General features: G+C 46.9%; 1 protein-coding gene across 1 annotated transcript in view; it reads right to left on the bottom strand.

Moving 5' to 3' along the window:
- Positions 1-230: 230 nt before the first annotated feature.
- gpc3 (glypican 3) overlaps positions 231-18,091 on the bottom strand; it is a gene marked incomplete at its 5' end in the record, with an annotated part of 109,264 nt that continues 91,403 nt past the window's right edge. The window contains 2 exons of the mRNA XM_083980382.1: positions 231-1,020; positions 13,977-14,166. Coding sequence (XP_083836508.1) covers positions 845-1,020; positions 13,977-14,166 — 366 coding nt within the window. The 3' untranslated portion in view covers positions 231-844. The remainder of the gene's footprint in view (positions 1,021-13,976; positions 14,167-18,091) is intronic.

Raw genomic sequence — 18,091 nt, 5'->3', positions numbered from 1 at the left:
GCACCAACACAGAGAAACAAACATCTGTACAGTTATCGGGCTGATGTGGAGACTCTGTTGATAGCCCTTGAGTCTCTGATTGATCATTGGGCTGTTACTGTTTACAAAATCATCAGCATTACGAAATAAAGCAAACACTGGTGGTCGAGGGGATCGGTCTGAAATAACTTGGCTATCACTAGGACACAAACACTGACAGAGCAAGGAGGACTTGTGTGGCAAGAGAACATTTGCAGGTATAGTGCATCTTTAAATGAAGGTTTCACCTCAGCTCTCAGGGATAAGGGGTTCACTAAAACAAGCAACCGGCTGAAGTCCATTTCTCCTCCTCCTCCTCCTCCTCCTCCTGGTTCCTGCAGGGCAGTAACTTGTTGCAGACTCAGACTGGGAACATTTTAAAAGGGCCATTTGTGTGTGTGTGTGTGTGTGTGTGTGTGTTTTCCAAGTGGCCCCTCAGTTGCAGGACTGGGACAAAGCTGACTAAAGATGGGGGTCAGTATGAGAGCACGAAGAGGAGGTGAGGCCGAAGGACACAGAAGTTGTAACAACCATAGTGGGAGTAGACCAGAGGACAGGTTTCTTATTTACACAGTGGGTTTGTCTGGTGTGCTTTAACAGGTTTGTTGAGAACATCCAGTGATTTTTTCATAAAACAAAAAAAGTTTTTGCTGAAACAGATAAAGAGAAACGTGGAGTTCTTGTTGCTCATGCTTCCTTTGATGACACACTCAAATTTACATCAGGAGCCAGAACTTTACAAAAGTTTGTTTTTCATGTTCCACAGAGTTTGTATTGAATCCTAAGGTAAAGAGGTGATGGGAGAGTGTGAGCACGAGTGCACTGGTCAGTGACGACAGGGCAGGAGAAAAGCAAACGTCACAGGGAGCGTCAGCACCAGGTGGCTCCTCCAGAGGGGAGCTGCAGGTGAGGAGACGCCTCCGACGCTGGCCGTGGCCAGCCGAGGGGTCAACAGCTGCTCCTGGAAGGTGAAGTCGTCCATGGCCAGGTTATCAGCGAGGTCTGAGAGGGAGAGACGGAGACGGAGGAGATGGACGGGAGATAGAGGGAGGAGGTGAGGAATGAAAAATATGAGAGAAGCAGGAAGAGGGATGGAGACAATTAGAACAAACACTGTCGCAAAAGCTGAAAAACACGTGTGGTATGTCTGTCCTCCTTTTGCATGATGTCTTACACAGCTGTAAAAACAGTGTTACATCGGCAGAACAAGAAAATCCAAGCTCCACATGTAACCAGATGTCACATGTTATTGTTGCAGACACATGCTAAACCACACGGACGTATATTTAAAGTGAGTGTTGAAATGTGTATTCAAGTGGAAACACAATAAGCTGGAAACACAAAAATAAACATAAAAACCACAGAAGCTGTGTGAGATCACGTCTAAAAATCTGTAACAACCAACACGTCTGATCGATGTGTGTCATCTTCGGGAGAATATAAATTCTGAAAGTTGTTTACTGGAGTCTATAAAATGTACCTGTTGTGTGTTTAAATCCCTGAATTATGAAGCTCCGAGCAGGATGGGAACATCTATAATTTCATGTTTTGGATTTTACAAGCATTGGCATTGTTTTGTTTTTGCCCTAAGACTATTATACGAAGTTCTGCTATTCTGCATATTTAAGGAATACTTGGACATTTTGAGACACTCGAGAGCTAAACAAGGAGATACAGCTGTACCATTGTTGTGTCTGTGCATTAATGACGGAGCCTGAAACAGGAGCCGCTTAGCTTAGTTTAGCCGAGCATAAAGACTGCAACAGAGGGAAACAGCACAACTCTCTCCAGTGTTTAAAAATACACACACCAACAACTAATGCACATGTGTTTACTAGTTTATTTGTGTGAACAATAATCTAAAAAATAGCAAGTTATTGGTTTATGAGGAATTACTGTATGTGCCGCAAATATTTCATGGTTAGTTTTAGTTTATTTATGACATGTTAAAAGAAATAAGAAATAATACAGTAATGGACAGACATAACAAATAAATACTTTATAAAGACAACTCATGGAAAAAATAAAAATAATTGAAAAGGAAAATAATTAAATTTTTCACATTCAAAAAGGATATGTGTAAGCAGGATAAACTGGAAAATACACATTCTGATGTTTTTTTATTTGGAATCTTGCATATAATGATCTTATATGTGAGATTATTGAGTGCTGGTTGGAGTATTCAGGAACTTTTGACAGAGCTAAGATAGCATGCTAAGCTAGGCTAATCGGGGTCATTCCTATGTTCCCACAGCCCTATGTTCCCACAGCCTTATGTTCCCACATTTCTAACTTTTGTTGTCACTGAAAATTAGGCCCTATGTTCCCACACCCCTTTGGTCCCACCATTGGTTGTGTTTAGGCAATGACTAAAAGAGTTGGTTAAGTTTAGTAAAAAGACCCGGTAGAGGCTAGACAGGCCAGATAGATAGAGCCCAGATAGGTAGAGAGTCCAGTGGGAACATAGGGCCTAATTCTGAGAAAAATCTTAGAATTGTGGGAACATAGGGCTGTGGGAACATAGGGCTGTGGGAACATAAGGCTGTGGGAACATAGGCATGGACCCGGCTAATCATCCGCCAGACATGATGCTCCCTTTTACTGGAACTCAAGAAAAGGAAAAACTGTTTTCCCAAAATACTGAACTATAATAAACATACATTTTCTCATTCTTTCTTCCATAGATTATATTTTTCCATCTCCAAAAGAAACATTCAGAAAACAAGCTAGCAACTTACAACAACAACAAAAACCAGGCCAAACCACAACAACATCTCCATATCCCTGGGATCTGATAAAAGGGTTAAACCTCCGAGCCTCACACATGACTGAGTCCTCTCTCCATACGCGGAGATGCGTCCCGCGGCAGCACTGTCAGGAGACATTAATTCAATTCCTCCCACATGCAGCTATATTTACTTTTGTGGATAACACTTTTGTTTTCACTGTGTCGTTAATCACACACAGTCTTGTGTGTCTGTGGTCTGAGGTTCTCCGGGCCTGTGCAAAAATAGTCAAATTACTTCAGTGTCGGTGTGGAGAGGTGGGCTCGTGCTCTAGTGATACCGTCCACTGCCACCAGGCCGGCGTCACCCTCAACAGTACTATAGATGCCCTCAAGCGGGGCCGTAGACTATGGTTAGACTGGGGAACTCCCAGGTGTCAGTGTGTTTTACTGTGTGGATTTGAGGCAGAGGTTTTGTTGAATAAGGGCCCAGAAAGCTTTAGTTGGACAAAAGAAAGTTTAGCAGAGTGAAAAAACGTTCAGCTTTCCTCCTTCCTCTCCATCTGCTGTGTACGCTGCAGTGATTTCATGGTCACCTGCTGCTCTGCTCTTACTTACTTGTCTTACTGCTCTGCATCCACAGCTGTTCTCCTACTGACGCTGAGCAGAGCTCCCCCTCCATCTCTGTGTGTGTGTGCGTGTGTCATATTCTGTGCTGCTTTGTCTGACAGAGAGTTGCGAGGGAGACTGAAATAAGACGGTTGAGTTATGAGGGCGGGCAGGAGGATATCAGTAATAAAGCAGCTCTATGCTGAGGAACGCCGACTATGAGCTGAGCTGTCCCCTGTCAGCCAGATGCAGAACACCTCTCCAGACACACACACACACACACACAAGAGCACACACCAGTGCATTTCTGACATACCTCTCCTTCACACAGTCTCGGGGGCTGTACACATGTACACTAACTTTCTCTTTCTCAAACAGACGCACGCACGCACACACACACACAAACACTCGTGCACAGGCACACTGTCACATCTGGGTTCCTAAAATAACAGATATCTCCAAATTCAATTAGCCATCCTGTCTGATGTGTGCACTGTCCTCCCTGGTGGGAGTGATCCAGTGGGAGGAAGTGGTTGATGTGAGCCACTGTGTGATCAGAGGGAGCAGTCAGGGGTCCGACTGCAGCTTCGGCCTGCTTTCCTTGAGTAGAAACACAGAGGACGGGGCCCTTCCTCCCGGGTCCCTGGTGCCCACAGCTGCCAGGCACCATGTTAAACAGAGGAAGGAGGCAAATAAATAAACCTCCAAAGCCCCTAACTGCATCTCCTACGAATTTCTTTGCAGTTACGACATGGTTTGAACGGTGGCCAGGGGACAATTAACTTTTTTCTCCCCCTGTGTCCTCTGACATGGCAGTGGGCTGACATTCTTTGGGCTCTGAAAGAGCGATTTGTCACTGTCGACAGCAGCGCACTGTACTGCCGAGCCAATTAAGCTCAAGGTGCAATTCGATACAGCTTTTATATACACTGTGGATAAGAGGGAGGGTGGGGGGATGGGGGGGGGGGGGGCATGAGCGTCTGCATTTGTGTGTTTGTGTGCGGATGATTGAGTTGGGTGTGTGCGCGCCTGTCCCTGTGTGTGTGTGTTTGTGAAAAAAAGCGAGAGACAAAGTGGGAGAGCATTGTGTTCGTGTGCTTTACAGCGGCAATAATGTGAGTGAAAAAAAAAAGAAGTATCAGGCTGTAAAAAAAATCCCTGAAACCAGAGGGGGGGGGGGGTCTTTCTTGCAAGTTTAAACACTTTGACATGAGCAGCACCACAGAGGGGCCTTGTTCTGCTGCCTTTAAAAACAACCCAATGGGGACTGAACACTATGCAAACTTAGATCCCCTACACTCCCACTCAGAGCTGGGACTAATAATATCCTGGTATAATTAGTGATGAACACCTGTGCCTGTGTGTGTGGAGGAAAGTACAGACGGAGAGAGAGAGAGTGAGAGGAAAACACGGACAGACGTAATCCAGATTCACACTCTTCTTCTTATTCCTCTCTCCTTTTCGGAGGCCTTTTAGGGGGGCGGGCCGGGACAGTGGACAGGCAGGAACAATTAGGCAAATAGATGGATAACTCCTGGCTATAAATAGGGCCACAATCCTGACTGTGATTAATGTGAGCAGTGTGGGCCCTTGTGGCTTTCAGCGGAGCCAAGCCCTCCTCCTGCTCATCCATTCAGACCTTCCATTTTGAGACGATCACTCCTCAGAGGACGCCACCTTGCTAACGTAGCCCCACTAGCTTTATTGTGGCCTTATGAGCTCGAGTTACGACCCAGGGGAGAGGTCAACAGTCCACCCATTGATTGGTTACACTGAGGGGTCTGAGCCCAGAGTGAGCAGGCAGGGCTGTCACATGCGAGTCAACAGCCGGGGATGCATTCACGCTTTGACTTCAACATGTCCTCGGGAGCACGGTCAAAGAAATCCAGACGCGTTTTCATGGAGAACGGATGTTTGGATCCCTCCCTTTCAGGTCAAACAGTGGCTGGAGAATATGTGTATGTATATATGTATATACGTATGTGTGTGTGAGCAGAAGAGAAGAGGGAAAGAGGGAGCAGGGTTGTGTTTTCAGCAGCGCTCGGTGCCTGAGGCTCGTCATTTACAGCTGGCAGTTGTCACAACAAGCAAACTATGCAGAAAAAATGCAACAGTGAGTGGAAAGCCACATTTTCCAGCACACCACAACTACAGGTGATGATTACATGATACAGAAAATCACAGGAAACGGTCCATTTGTGCTGTCATGTATTTTCAGTAAACATTTCTTAAAGGCAGCTGAATTGCCTTCAGGAGAGTGTGCACCTCAGTAGCCAGTCGACACATTATTATAACCCCTCTGGCGAGTGTGTACCTTCATGGTCCAGTACAGTTTATTCAGTACATGTGTGCTATGCACAAAGGTCTTTTTTTGGTCAAATAAGTATGTGGAATGTTAAGTCTCCAAACACAGGTGCTCCTTATGAAACGGGAGAGATGGTTTAGATTGCTGCTACATTGGCAGACGATGTGTGCACATAACACACTTAAGCTGGTCAAATTTGATCTAGGTTTTCAAGATTCAACAGCTTAAAAGATATTATGGTTTCCGAGGTAAAGCAAATATTTTATCACTCGTATCATCTCCACGGAGCAAACTATTCACCTGAATATTAAACTCAGCAAATTTAGAAATGATGGGTGTGCAAGTGTGTGAGTGCAATCCTGTGTCAGGAGCCGCCCTTGCAGCTGCACAGAAGACAATGGTTCTGTAAAAACATGATAGGAGCTGCTGGATTGATTGGCTCTTATCTTGTAAAGGGTCACAGATAAGGAGCCGGGCTGTGATTATTGGCCTGTCGGTCGCATTCTGTAACTGTAGCGACTTGGCCCGGGACGCTGCTGATCGAGAGCTGTGGAAGGAACTGAGCAGTGGAGCAGTGCGGGATGCTTCTGTCCATGGGCTGGCGGGAATGTGACCGTCTGCCTCCACACCCACAGACTGACCACAGGGGCGCTCGGAGAGGCTGGGAATGTCGGGCCAAGACAAACGGGACGCCCAGAGGAGGCCCTGCCCCGGGCCTTAGCAACAGCACCGCTCTCTGAGCAGCTCTGGCCTCCCAACCTCCACAACACTCACTGTTATTCTAGGCTAAGGGACCCTCCCACACAGAGGGCAAGAGAGTAAGACAGGAAGACGTGATGCCAAAGACGACTGAGGACGTAAACAGAGTTGATGGAGCTCTGAAAAGCTTAAAGGGAGAAGTACAGAAGTGATAAAAGGGGGTGAGCAGACAGGATGAAGGTTAGAAAAACACAAAACAGAGCAAGAAAAAAAAAAAGACAGACACAGACGAATGGGTGAGTCCAAATATGAAAACCTAAAAGTCCAAACCTGGACATGAATATGAGGTTCTGCTCTGATAAGAGAGACAGAATACGCCCAGCCAACCCTCCCACACACTTTCTAAACTGTAGCTTTATGGGACAAATGCAAGTCAACACCTATTAATTAACATGGTCAGTGAAGGGAGGTTGTGTCAGCGAAGGGATGACCAGCATGCTGCACCCACTGCCCTCTCCCCGTGCTGTCCAAATTCAATTTACTGCAATGTACAGTATTTATAGTCTCCAGTTAATATGAGCGCAGAAAGGAGAAAGAGAAGGAGCTTGAACAGAAATAAAAGCTGGAAACAGAGACATAAATTTTCACCGTGAATTCCTCACAGCGCCGGCGCTGTGAGGGTGGAAAGTGTGTGCGCGAGTAAGAGAGGTATAAACCATAACAAATCAAACGTACAAAGAGTTGATTCTGTGCTGAGGGCAAGGGGCTGGTTCAGGGTGTGGGGAGCTCTGCTGCGTACAGAGGAGGCCTGTGAACTTCTGCAGCTCGGAGGTTGCTGCTGACGGAGGGTCAGAGGGTGGCGGGGAGCGCCATGTAAGGGGTTTTTCTGAGGAGATTGCACAATGGCGGTTCTTATCAGGGTGAGAGAGAGAGGCAGGGGCGGTCGTGCACGGAGCCAAGCTGATGACCGGTGGGTCAATGTTTGAGTTTGGCCTGGGGGACATCCTGGTCCTGACCAGAGACCCCTCTGAGGGGAACATTCCTCGGATACTATCTTTATCTCCTAATAATGAGGGAAGCTGACATCCCACACACATGTGTTTACATTCTCCTCCTGGTGTCCTGCAGTCGGTCCAGTAAAGGAAATGTAGCTGGCAGATTGAGACGCGTGTTTGTTGTGCAAATGTCTGTGCCAACAAACAGGCAGAAGTCTCCCTGCATTCCTGTCATAGACAGGCAAGAGTGGAAGTACAGCCAAGAGTGACAATTTGGCTGGTTTGGACTGTGCTCACACACACACACACACACACACAGAGAGAGAGAGAGAGAGAGAGAGAGAGAGAGAGAGAGAGAGAGAGAGAGAGAGAGAGAGAGAGAGAGAGAGAGAGAGAGAGAGAGAGAGAGAGAGAGAGAGAGAGAGCGAGCGAGCTCCTGTTGAGAACTTTCACTATCTATCTCAGGCCTTTTTAGTGGTTAGCCTGCGGTTTCCTCCAGCAGCTCAGACTCTATCGACAGCAGGGCTCCTGCTACGTTCGCTGCATTGTTGAGCTCCTTTCAAGAATGGGTTGGAAAAACAGCAGGCGAAGAGGGAGAGGGAGGCGGACACAGGGAGAATTTAGGAGGCGCAGGTGAGCGTAGAGGGTTAACATGTAAAATGCAAGCCACTCAACTCCTCAACCGGGCTTTTAAGACATTCCCACAAAATGGCTGCTGTGTGTCAGTGCGGCGGCCAGCAGCGGAGCAGCAGGCCTCGAGAATGGTCCCGCTGTGTGCAGAGTGTTTGTGGACTGTGGCTGAGCTGATGGACACGACCCAGGAACGGGCCTGGAATCAATTTAGTGCGTCCAAAAAGTGCCTGTGAATGTAAATAAAGCTCCTGAGCAAACAAACGCTTTTCCGAGAGGCACACACAAACACAGAAAACGCATAGGCCTACAAAATGAATCAAACGCCCGTGGCCCCCCCCCCCCCCCACCACCACACACACACTCGTGTGGACGATGAGAACCCAGTCGGCTCTGTGCGCTTGTATCCACAGAAATTAAAACCAGGGCTCTTCTTCCCGCCTTCTGGCTAATCTTAAGGGTTTTATCCCTGGATTGATTTGAGAAAGCTCCATGGCGGAAGACCAACAAGGGTCCAATAAGAGGGTAACTTCATCCCCCTGCTCCTCTCCTCCCTCTTTCCCCCCTCTTCCTTTCCCATCTTCCCCTCCACTGCCACCACATTCAGCCCCAGAGCTGGCGACACACACACACACACACACACACACACACACACACACACACACACACACACACACACACACACACACACACACACACACACACACACACACACACACACACACACAGCGCCCTGTGGCCAGCTCCAGCAAGAACAAGAGTGAGAGAGATTGCAGCTCCTACCAGCCAAGCCTGTTTACACAGATGGTGGCAAGCAAGCTTCATTATTTTTGTGAGGGGCGTGGTGGAGGTGGGGAAGGAGGAGGATTGGCTGAATTTACAGAGGTTGTTTATAAGCTGGAGGAGGGATGGAGGCAGAGAACATTGGGTCAGAACACGTCCAGCCAGTTTCACTTTATCGGCCTTTTCCGCCACCCGACCATTCAACACCTCCTCTACCCCACGGTTGTTACGAGTTCATCAATTCAAAGAACTTCTCCACATACAGTATATTATCCATTGTGGAAAACACTCTGAGTTCACCATTAATCATCTAAAGCATAAACAGATTTCACTTGGCTAAAGAATGATTAGAGTGTCAGGATGAGAGCAGGGTTTTTTTTTCCAAATTTCTTTTGGAGTGATGATTTGGATTTTCAGTCGCCTCACACTGAGCAACAACATCTGCTCTTTTATCTGTATTTCTCTGGAAACAAAAAAATATAATTATGCTGTTTCATAGCAAAAACAAAGTGATTACACAAATCAATATATGTTATCACAAGAAAAGCTTTTCAGTGTTGGAGATATTTAAAAGAGTTTTGATTGTGCTTTGAGATTTCAGTTGGCATTAAATAAAAGGCAGAGAGCTGCTTTGAACTCAACTCTAATGTCAGCAATGCTAACATGATCAGCAACAATAATATGCTGATGTATCATGCTTACCATGTATATGTTCACCATCTTACTTTATATAATAATATAATGTTTGCTAATAGTCATTATCTGCTCTTAATCTCTATCAAACTCTATTATTTAATTTATTTGTATTTAATATTACCCACCCCTGTTTGACATTTGGTTTATTACTTGTAATTTTTCTGGAAAATAAACCCACTGCAGGACTAATATGGATTATCTTATTTGATCTTAATTACCACTAAAGGCTGAGCGATCACCGAACATCATCTTCCAGGAATCATGACTGTCAATATTAAATCCAATAAATTATGTCATGATAAACCTCCTGACATTTATCGTCTCCTTTTTTGGAGGAGTCCTGAGCTTCTCTGCCAAAAATAAAATGTCTTGAACATTCAGGTCAAGCCCCAAGTTAACACAGCTATGACTGTTTGACAGAGGACCAAGTCATGTGACTCAGATCTGGGTCTCTGATAGCAGCGCAGCAGATTTGTAAGTGTTTCGCATGATGAATAGACAGGCTTTGATAGATGATGTCCCGGTGGAGGCGGACCCTAAAAAAAACGTGGTATCCTGCGTAGTTGCTGCGACTCGCTATCGTCCGGCTCTCTCCATAGAAGACTCAGACCAGGTGGGCACCCAGATTCCCCCTCCGTCTCAACACCTGCACTCATCCTCCTCACACATCTGCAGCGTCTGAGCCCGTCTCCGTCTGTCTCACGCTATAACGCACTGTGGCACGCACGGCCCCTCTTCCTGGCAACCACATGTGGACGACTCCTCCAGCGTGGGTGAACGTTCACGAGCTGGGCAGCAGCTCAGATGATCTCCTCTATGAAACTCCACGGAGCTGAAACGAGGAGGAAACAGCAAAACATGCGAGGCGGAGGTATACCCAGAGCTGCCAGAGCTAATGTCAACAGTGTCTGGATTATGGCTACTTTGATGAAGACATGTGGCGAACACCGCTGTGGAGGACCGGCGCCGTGTGACTCACCTATCAGGTGCCGAGGGTCAAGGGTCACAGCTGCAGTTAATTAACATACCAGCTCCTCGTACTGGCAGCACGTACGGCCGTTAATTCCACCCACATAGAGAGTAAAGAATGTTTAGGTTTCCCAGTGTATCAACCTTTAGACTTATCAAAGGTGTTTTTGTGTCTTTCTGTTCTTTCCCCGCATTCTTTCATCACCTCCTTCTTTCTTTTACTCGCTCCTTTGTTCCAGCCACAAAATTTTTAGCAGACCTGAAAGGTGAGCTCAGCCCAGCCTCTCATCATAAGCTGCATGTTTCACATTACAGGAATATTTCTACTTTGTATTTTCTGCTAACCCCTGGCGATGATAAAATGCTCATGAGCTTAGACAAAAAAAAAAGAAAAAGAAAAGAAAGAGCAGCTTTCCTGCAGAGTGCTTACAGTGACTGAACGTCTGAACACAGGAGCTTAACAACAGGTCTATTCACGCGGCTCCTGCTGAGTATGGCGAAGTGCGGCGGTGACAGAGCCCACCGACTACTGGCTCTCAGACTGCTGAATGTTTCCAAATGGCACCAGAAACCCATTTCAACACATTATTGAGTCGAGCAGTTAAACAGCCATCTTCACGAGTGGTTTTAAAACTGAGTGGTCACCTCCTATTATGGAGAGAGACGTTTTTGTGGAGGAATTCCACTGTTTCTTTTCTGTAAATCACTTTGTTTCAAGAACTTGAACATAACTATGAAACCAGGGCAGTGATTGACTGCTCCGCTGTGTTTCCTTTTATTTTCCCCAAAACTACAAGAGTTGAAACTCAGCTGGAAACAAATGATTCACCTCGCTGGCAGGTGTTCAGTTTCACAAGGGAAGACTTTCTACACTAAATTACACAGTATTTGTCGGAGCTCTTGTGAGGCTGCAGTATGAAAACACTGCAGCGCAAATTTGAAGTGACAGCGGGGCTAAAAAAAATGAAGTGAAGACAAGTGAATGAAGAGAGGCTTTGAGAGGAATCTGTGAGCAGGTCTGTGAGGACATGGTGGCAGGTTGTTGGTCTCTAACAGAGGCCGTACAGTCTGAGGCCAGGTGTGCGTGAAAAAAACACAGGTGAGCCCTCATCGTGGGCGAGAGACAGTCGCACGGCATCACAGATCACAGCACGAAGAGGCAGACAGAGACGGTTCACAGCTCTTCTCTTCTTCCATTAACCTGCTGAATGTGCAATTTGGAAATGTGAAACCATAAAACAAGTGATGGAAACTTTGATTTGGAAAAACATTTTATGAGAAAATGTGGACACTTTCATGGAGGCGGGGATTTTTTCTCTATTCAGCGAGATATTTTGCAAAACTGTAATGGAAACATTTTTCTTTTTTCACATTGAAGTCATAACAGCGGCCGTATCAAGTCCCTGGAGTTCACACTGAGAGACTCGCTGCTGGAAATCTGTCGCCACGTTGCATCACAGAGAAAATGTTGCTTTGTTCTCATGACATCATTCGGTGCAAATACAGAGCATTTGCAAACGTTTTGTTGATTTCACTCAAAAAAAAGAAAAAGAAAAAGAAAAAGAAGTTGAGATTTACTGCAACGATAAACTAGTTACTCTATATTTCACCATGTAACACTAATGATCCACTCACATGGGACTTACTTCATTGGTTCAGAAAATGTGCCGCAAATGACTCAAGACATTTGATCATCTGACGGTCACTAGTATCTGATCATGTGTTTTTTTTTCATCCTATCACATGTGTGGAGTTGCAATTGATTATAGCTGGTGGAGCGGTAGTCTGCACATCTCACTCCCCCCACTCAAACAAACCACTTGCTGCTGCCTGAAATAATGAATAAATGAAAGCGGGTGACATATGATCCCTGGAGAGTCACAGTAAAGATTGTCTCTGTGTGTAAGCTGTAACCAGTCCAGTTGCATGGCTGTTAGTCTGGCTTTAGAGGGGTGAGGGGGGGTCTGTCCTGGAATAGCTCTCCTGGCCTGGAATGCTCTGGGGAATGTGCAACATGAGGTTTGATTGGTCCAGAGGCGACGTTTGTGTGTGTGTGTGTGTGTGTGTGTGTGTGTGTTGTGGGTGAGCAGCATTAGTGATCCGAAGGTTATGGAATCCATGTTGAGAATGAGCGAGGACAGATCAATCATTACGCACGTTTGGGAACATCCTCTGTGTGGTCAGCCGGCTGACAGCCGGGGCCGTGTGGGGGTCTCAGCTCTGCCTCTGTCCTGTCTGCACTCTGTTGTTGTGGCTTCTGTCACCTTTCCCCAACTCTGTTTGCGTGTGTGTGTGTGTGTGTGTGTGTGCTACACCACCGCTCTGCTCCAGGCTTTTGTGAAAGCAGATCTGCCTCGTCCATCTCGGGCCGGCGGAGCACAGACATCAGCCCATTAGGCCTCGGACTCTGCAGGTTGACCTTTGAGCTCCAGTCCCCTGTTTGAGCGCCGGTGCTTAGCTCAGCGTTTTGCTGGGTCATCACAGGCTATCAGCGGCTATCTGTGCGTCTGCCAATGAGCAGCGAGTCTCTGAGGTCTGCAAACATTTCAGACTCATGTAGCAACAGGCAGCAACAGACGTATATGTGCCTGCAGAACGCACTCACACGCCCATGTTAAGAGCACACGCACACACACACACACACACACACACACATGCTCGGAGCACAAACATCTAATCTGCTAATTCACAGACGAGATAAAGGAAAATTGAGGGGTACTTAGATTGAGATTGAGGCCAGACTGTGGAGACAGCTTTCATTTCCCACAGTGTTGTCATTCAGCAGCTTGTAAAGCAGAGGAGACAGTAATGACTCGGTGCAGTCAGACGAGCAGGAGCGCCGAGGAGAGAGGCCATCGCACTCTCACGGCCCGGGCCTGCTGGAAGTGATGGCCCTGCAGGATTCCTGAGCTAACCCCAGGTTCCTGCTCCCGCTCCCTGCCCCACCAACCCAAAAACTCTGCCACAACACCCCCGACAGGAGGAGAGGACTACTCCCACTGCCGTGTTTGCTCAGCTGCGCTGGCTTTGTGTCTGCGTATCGAAGCCCCCTTGTTCCTGCTCCCTGCCTGTTTTCCTCCCTCGTTTTCTGTTTGGTTTCTTTTCTTCCAGAAGTTTGTAGCTTCATTTGTTCTCTGTTTGGCTTCCAGAGCGCACGTCTGACATTTTTCCAGGGGGGGGATTGACGGCGGAGGGGTCAAGAGGTTGAGGTGAGGCGGCTACCTGAGGAAGTCTCACAGCTCCTGCGGCATAGTGTCACAGTGGTGTCAGCGTGTACAGTAGTCATGTAAACACCACTCTGTTGCGCCCGCTGCCTGTGTTTGGACCGTGATCTCTCTGACTCACCGCGGAAGAAGCCGGATCTAATCTTCCACGCTCACCATTTTTTTTAAAGCGTGGTTTACATGTAAACAACTTAATAGCTTGTGCCCTGACATTTTTTCACAGCCCGCCTCATAAATGCAATTTAAAGTAACTTAAACTTATCGGTGTGGATGCAGCGCTTCATTTGAACTACACAAGTCCAGCTCGAACGTGTGCGTCTCACCTGCAAGGATGCGTAACCGCTTGCGTCTCAGCGGCGGGCCCAGGCCCGACACCCCGGTGCACTCGTCTTCATCGTCGCAGTCGCCGCTCTCGAATCCCTCCTCTCCCTCGTCGCTCCACCCATCCGCTCCACCGCTGCTGCCGCGCGACCGGGCTTTCCAGCGCTTCTCGGATACCACATGCCGTAGTAACTGTGTGGGACAAACAGGAAGCGGTTAAAGGTAATGACATTAAAATGCAGGAATGTGCCTGTGTGCATTAACGGTTTAACGAAGCTGTGAGAGTAAATGAGGGCTGTCTCTTGAACTGAGCGTGTGCTGTGTGATTAGAACAGCGTGAGGGGAATTCCAGACAAAAACTCGGTGAGATCTAAAAGTGCTGGTATTTACCAAACTCTAATTATAATCACCAGGCAGGGAAACAGTTTTGTTATCGGTGCCAGTTTTGTTATTTCTGTCCAAACGTGATTCAGTCACTGGGATGTGGCTGGAGGTGGCTCCATGTAATTTACTGGTAGAAAAAGAAACAGTGGGGTCAGCAGACCGGTCTGATTGTGTTGTTACTGGCAAACAACATTGTCTTGAGTGGTTGTCTCAGGGCAACAGGGACACAATAATACCACATAACACACCCCGGTGGACATCAAGGCATGGAGATCTAAAAATGGGAACGCGGGATGAAAGACTTGATGTTAGTGTTTGTAATATTCCAACTTTTTCTATGTTTTAAACAAGTCTGATTCAACCAGTTGAATAAGGACTGTAAATGCAATCTGACCGAGCAGGGCAGCATTAAAACTGAAATCAGACAACAGACAACACACAGAAAGGCCATAAACAAGCCGAGGTGTTATTATTTAACAGAGTATACTATTGTGCGTAACAAAATCTTAATGCAGTTTGACCTCTGGGCTGTAAAAGCAGTTGTTGTTCAACTCTGATTTACAGAAGTTCATAATGTGTTGTGCAACACACACCACAAGTGTTTATTGACAACTGCGGTAAAGTAATTAACACACATAAATATTAACAAAAAATGTAGCGGGGCTGTAAGGCTTCATTTCATTAAAAATCTTTGAATTCCTCACGACCAAAAATAAAAGCAGCAGAAATAGCAAACTTTATACATTCAATTACTCAAATGAAACATGACAAGGTGAAAGCAAGAGAGACCTTGTTCACAATCGCTTTTTTTGTCGAGTGGCTTAACAAAAACGCAGTGATGGAAACAGGGCTGTTGAAAAACATGTGAGCTCTCATGGAGACGACCTACACGGCTGCTCCCTGACCGTCTCTCAGCCTCCACAGCATCACACATGATTGAGAGCCCTGCCAAGGTAACAGATGTGCTAAATTCCAGCCGCTGGCCTCCGAGCCTGCTTTCATCTCGCCGCTCTGCCTCCTCCTTGTTTGTTTTTTTATTGATTTCCTTCCTATCTGCATACGTCAGCACGCATTTTTTTGTTGTTGTTTTTTGCTTGTTTTTGTCTGCGGGAGAAAATTGAGTTCATATGGGCCTTGTCTCAGGTCAGCTGCAACGACGTCTGCCCGGAATCAGACTGTGTATGTGTGTGTGAGGCAGAAAGCGGAGGTATAAAAACCCAGAGCTAATCACAGAATTACGTAAGTCGCAGGATAAACAACCCTGTAGCCTCTGCCTCATATACAAACCAGTGGATCGGGGTTTTTACAAGTGACATAAACTCTAAAGTTTCGAGGAGGGAACACACAGAACCTTGTTTCCAGCATGTCTGCCTAACAAACCTCCATTCATTTCCCAACATTGAGGCCATACACGGAAGATGACCACAGCATTTTGAAAACCTTGGTCACTTGGACTGAGGGATGGACAATCGGTAGCTCTCAGACCGGCCGGCGGAGCCACAGGAGCAGTCCAGCAAAGCGCCACCTGTTGACTGAGCAGAGCCCTCAGGTGTCACATTAAAACGTCCCGTTATCTCCCAGAAAACCAACTCCCCCTGTGATGAATGGGGCTTTAATGTACTGAACCATTCTGTGAAAGACAGGAGCGTGTTTGCCTGCATTAGCCGCAGTCCTCCATAGATTTACCGAGGTGCTGAAATTCTTTCTCGTGGTCTGTATCCTGGCAACTCTGGCAGTCGGGCTGCGAGAGGGGAGGGGCCCCTCGCACAGCAATTAAAAGGCAAACAAACACTTGTAAAACAGGGAGAGGAAGATGTGGTTCAGAGTATTCTGGAACAAAACCTAAAATAAGATATGAGGAGTGAGGGGAAAAACACTGACTGTCATGGCCCTGTTTGGAGCTCAGTGTGTGTGTGTGTGTGAAGGCTGCCATGTGTAAGTCTCCACCTGCTCACACACACACACACACACACACACACACACACGCACACACACACTCTGGCTCCACTCAACACATAAACACATAGACTGTCCTCTGATTCACTGTGTGTTGATACTTGTGAAAACAAGGCTAAGAGTCGACAATCACGCAAGCAGGCTGCACTTACAGCGCTGCGCTGTCGTCATCGTCTGAATGTGTGCGTAACGCAACAAACAAACAAAAACCTTTGACCTGATGGTTCAGTGGAATTTTGATGAATCATAGGACATCAATATTCATATCCTCTTGGGGACACAAATATTTCATCAGATTTCATATCAGTTAATCTAATGTTTAAGGGATAGTTCAACATTTTGTGACAAAACCCGTTGTGGTGCTGGACGTCGACCTCTGGGGACTCTGGATGTCTGTACAAAATGTCTTGATAGTATAAGTGGTAGTTATACTTCACTCAGAGCAGTAGAAGACTGACTGTGAAAAACCAACACTGGCAACAACCACCCGGGCAAAAAGGGTTTTACACTTTGGAGTTGAAATCCAGTTTCAGAAACACATGTGAGGGATCAAGAACATACCAGTTAAAAATAGCATCAGATGAACAGCAGATGAAAAAACAAAATAAATGTGTTTTTTGGAATAAAAAAAAAGGGAACCGGCTATAGAATGATAGCCGTGCCCCAAATGAGGCATAGCAGCGAGCTGTGCCCTGCTCCATGGGGGGGTGGCAGGCAGGGCAGTACCTCTCCCTGAGCCTCTGTGGCAGTGCTGCTGTGGCTTCTGCCCGCTGGCTGGCTGCCTCTGCCACAGCTGCGGTAGCGGGGATGGGTGGGATGTATGTTTGTGTCGAAAGTGACGCTGCGCTTTTGGCATGGCTGAGCCTCAGCATGATCCGGCAAGAGCCTCCAGATTTACCACAAGAGGGAGAAACCTCAAGTCGCTGTAGGCTGGAATCTTCTCCAATTAAAAAAAAAACCAAAGCAAAAGGAAGCAGGGGAGGAAGCAAATAAAAGAGACATTTTTTTTCAGAGAAATGCTCAGTATGTTTTCCATTAGGAAGAGAAATCTGGCACTCTCAATCTCCCCTTCTCCCTCTCATGTGCTCGGAGAGTTGCATCGTAAGCTGGCCCGGACTCACAGCTGGACACACAGAACATGTAATCAGCGCAGCTATAGGCATCCCGCAGGCCACAGGGTTCACCTCCCTTTAACACAAAAGCACAAGTCACACCAAGGAAACGCGGGCTCAAAGGCTGCACACAAAGCCCAAACATGTGGCAGATTGCTCAGTGCAGGCCAGCCCAGACAGAGACACAGAAACCACAAGTCTGTCACTGCCTCCCACACATGACATGAACTCCACACAGGGTCACTGTTCGACACGACAGCTGCAGCTGAGCCCGGAGCTCGGGCCCACTGGTTGACCCGCCGCGGTAGGAATCAACCTGCCCTCCGCGGTCATCAGCTGGATGTTACACTGCACTGTAGAGCCTAGATCACAAATCACAGGCTAACAAGATAAGATAAGAACATGTAAAATCATACGTAAAACCGTAAATGTAGGAGCGAGTGAGTGGAGAGGATCTCTAATGAAGACAGAGAGTGTGCAGAGAAAACAGGCTTCTTGTCAGTGTATGTGTGTGTGTGTGTGTGTGTGTGTGTGTGATTGGGATCAGACCTGTGTTATGTCCTCGTCTCCACGCACAGGACTTGTCTGCACAAGCTGCTCATGACTCGGCCCAGACGGAATCTGCTGCCCTGAATGTTTCTATCAATGCCTCAACACATCTTGTC

This window comes from Trachurus trachurus (genome assembly GCF_905171665.1).
Source record: "Trachurus trachurus genome assembly, chromosome: 10".
NCBI classification, from domain to species: domain Eukaryota; kingdom Metazoa; phylum Chordata; class Actinopteri; order Carangiformes; family Carangidae; genus Trachurus; species Trachurus trachurus.
Note: the sequence above shows the minus strand (reverse complement) of the source record. Positions and strands in the feature narration are given on the sequence as shown.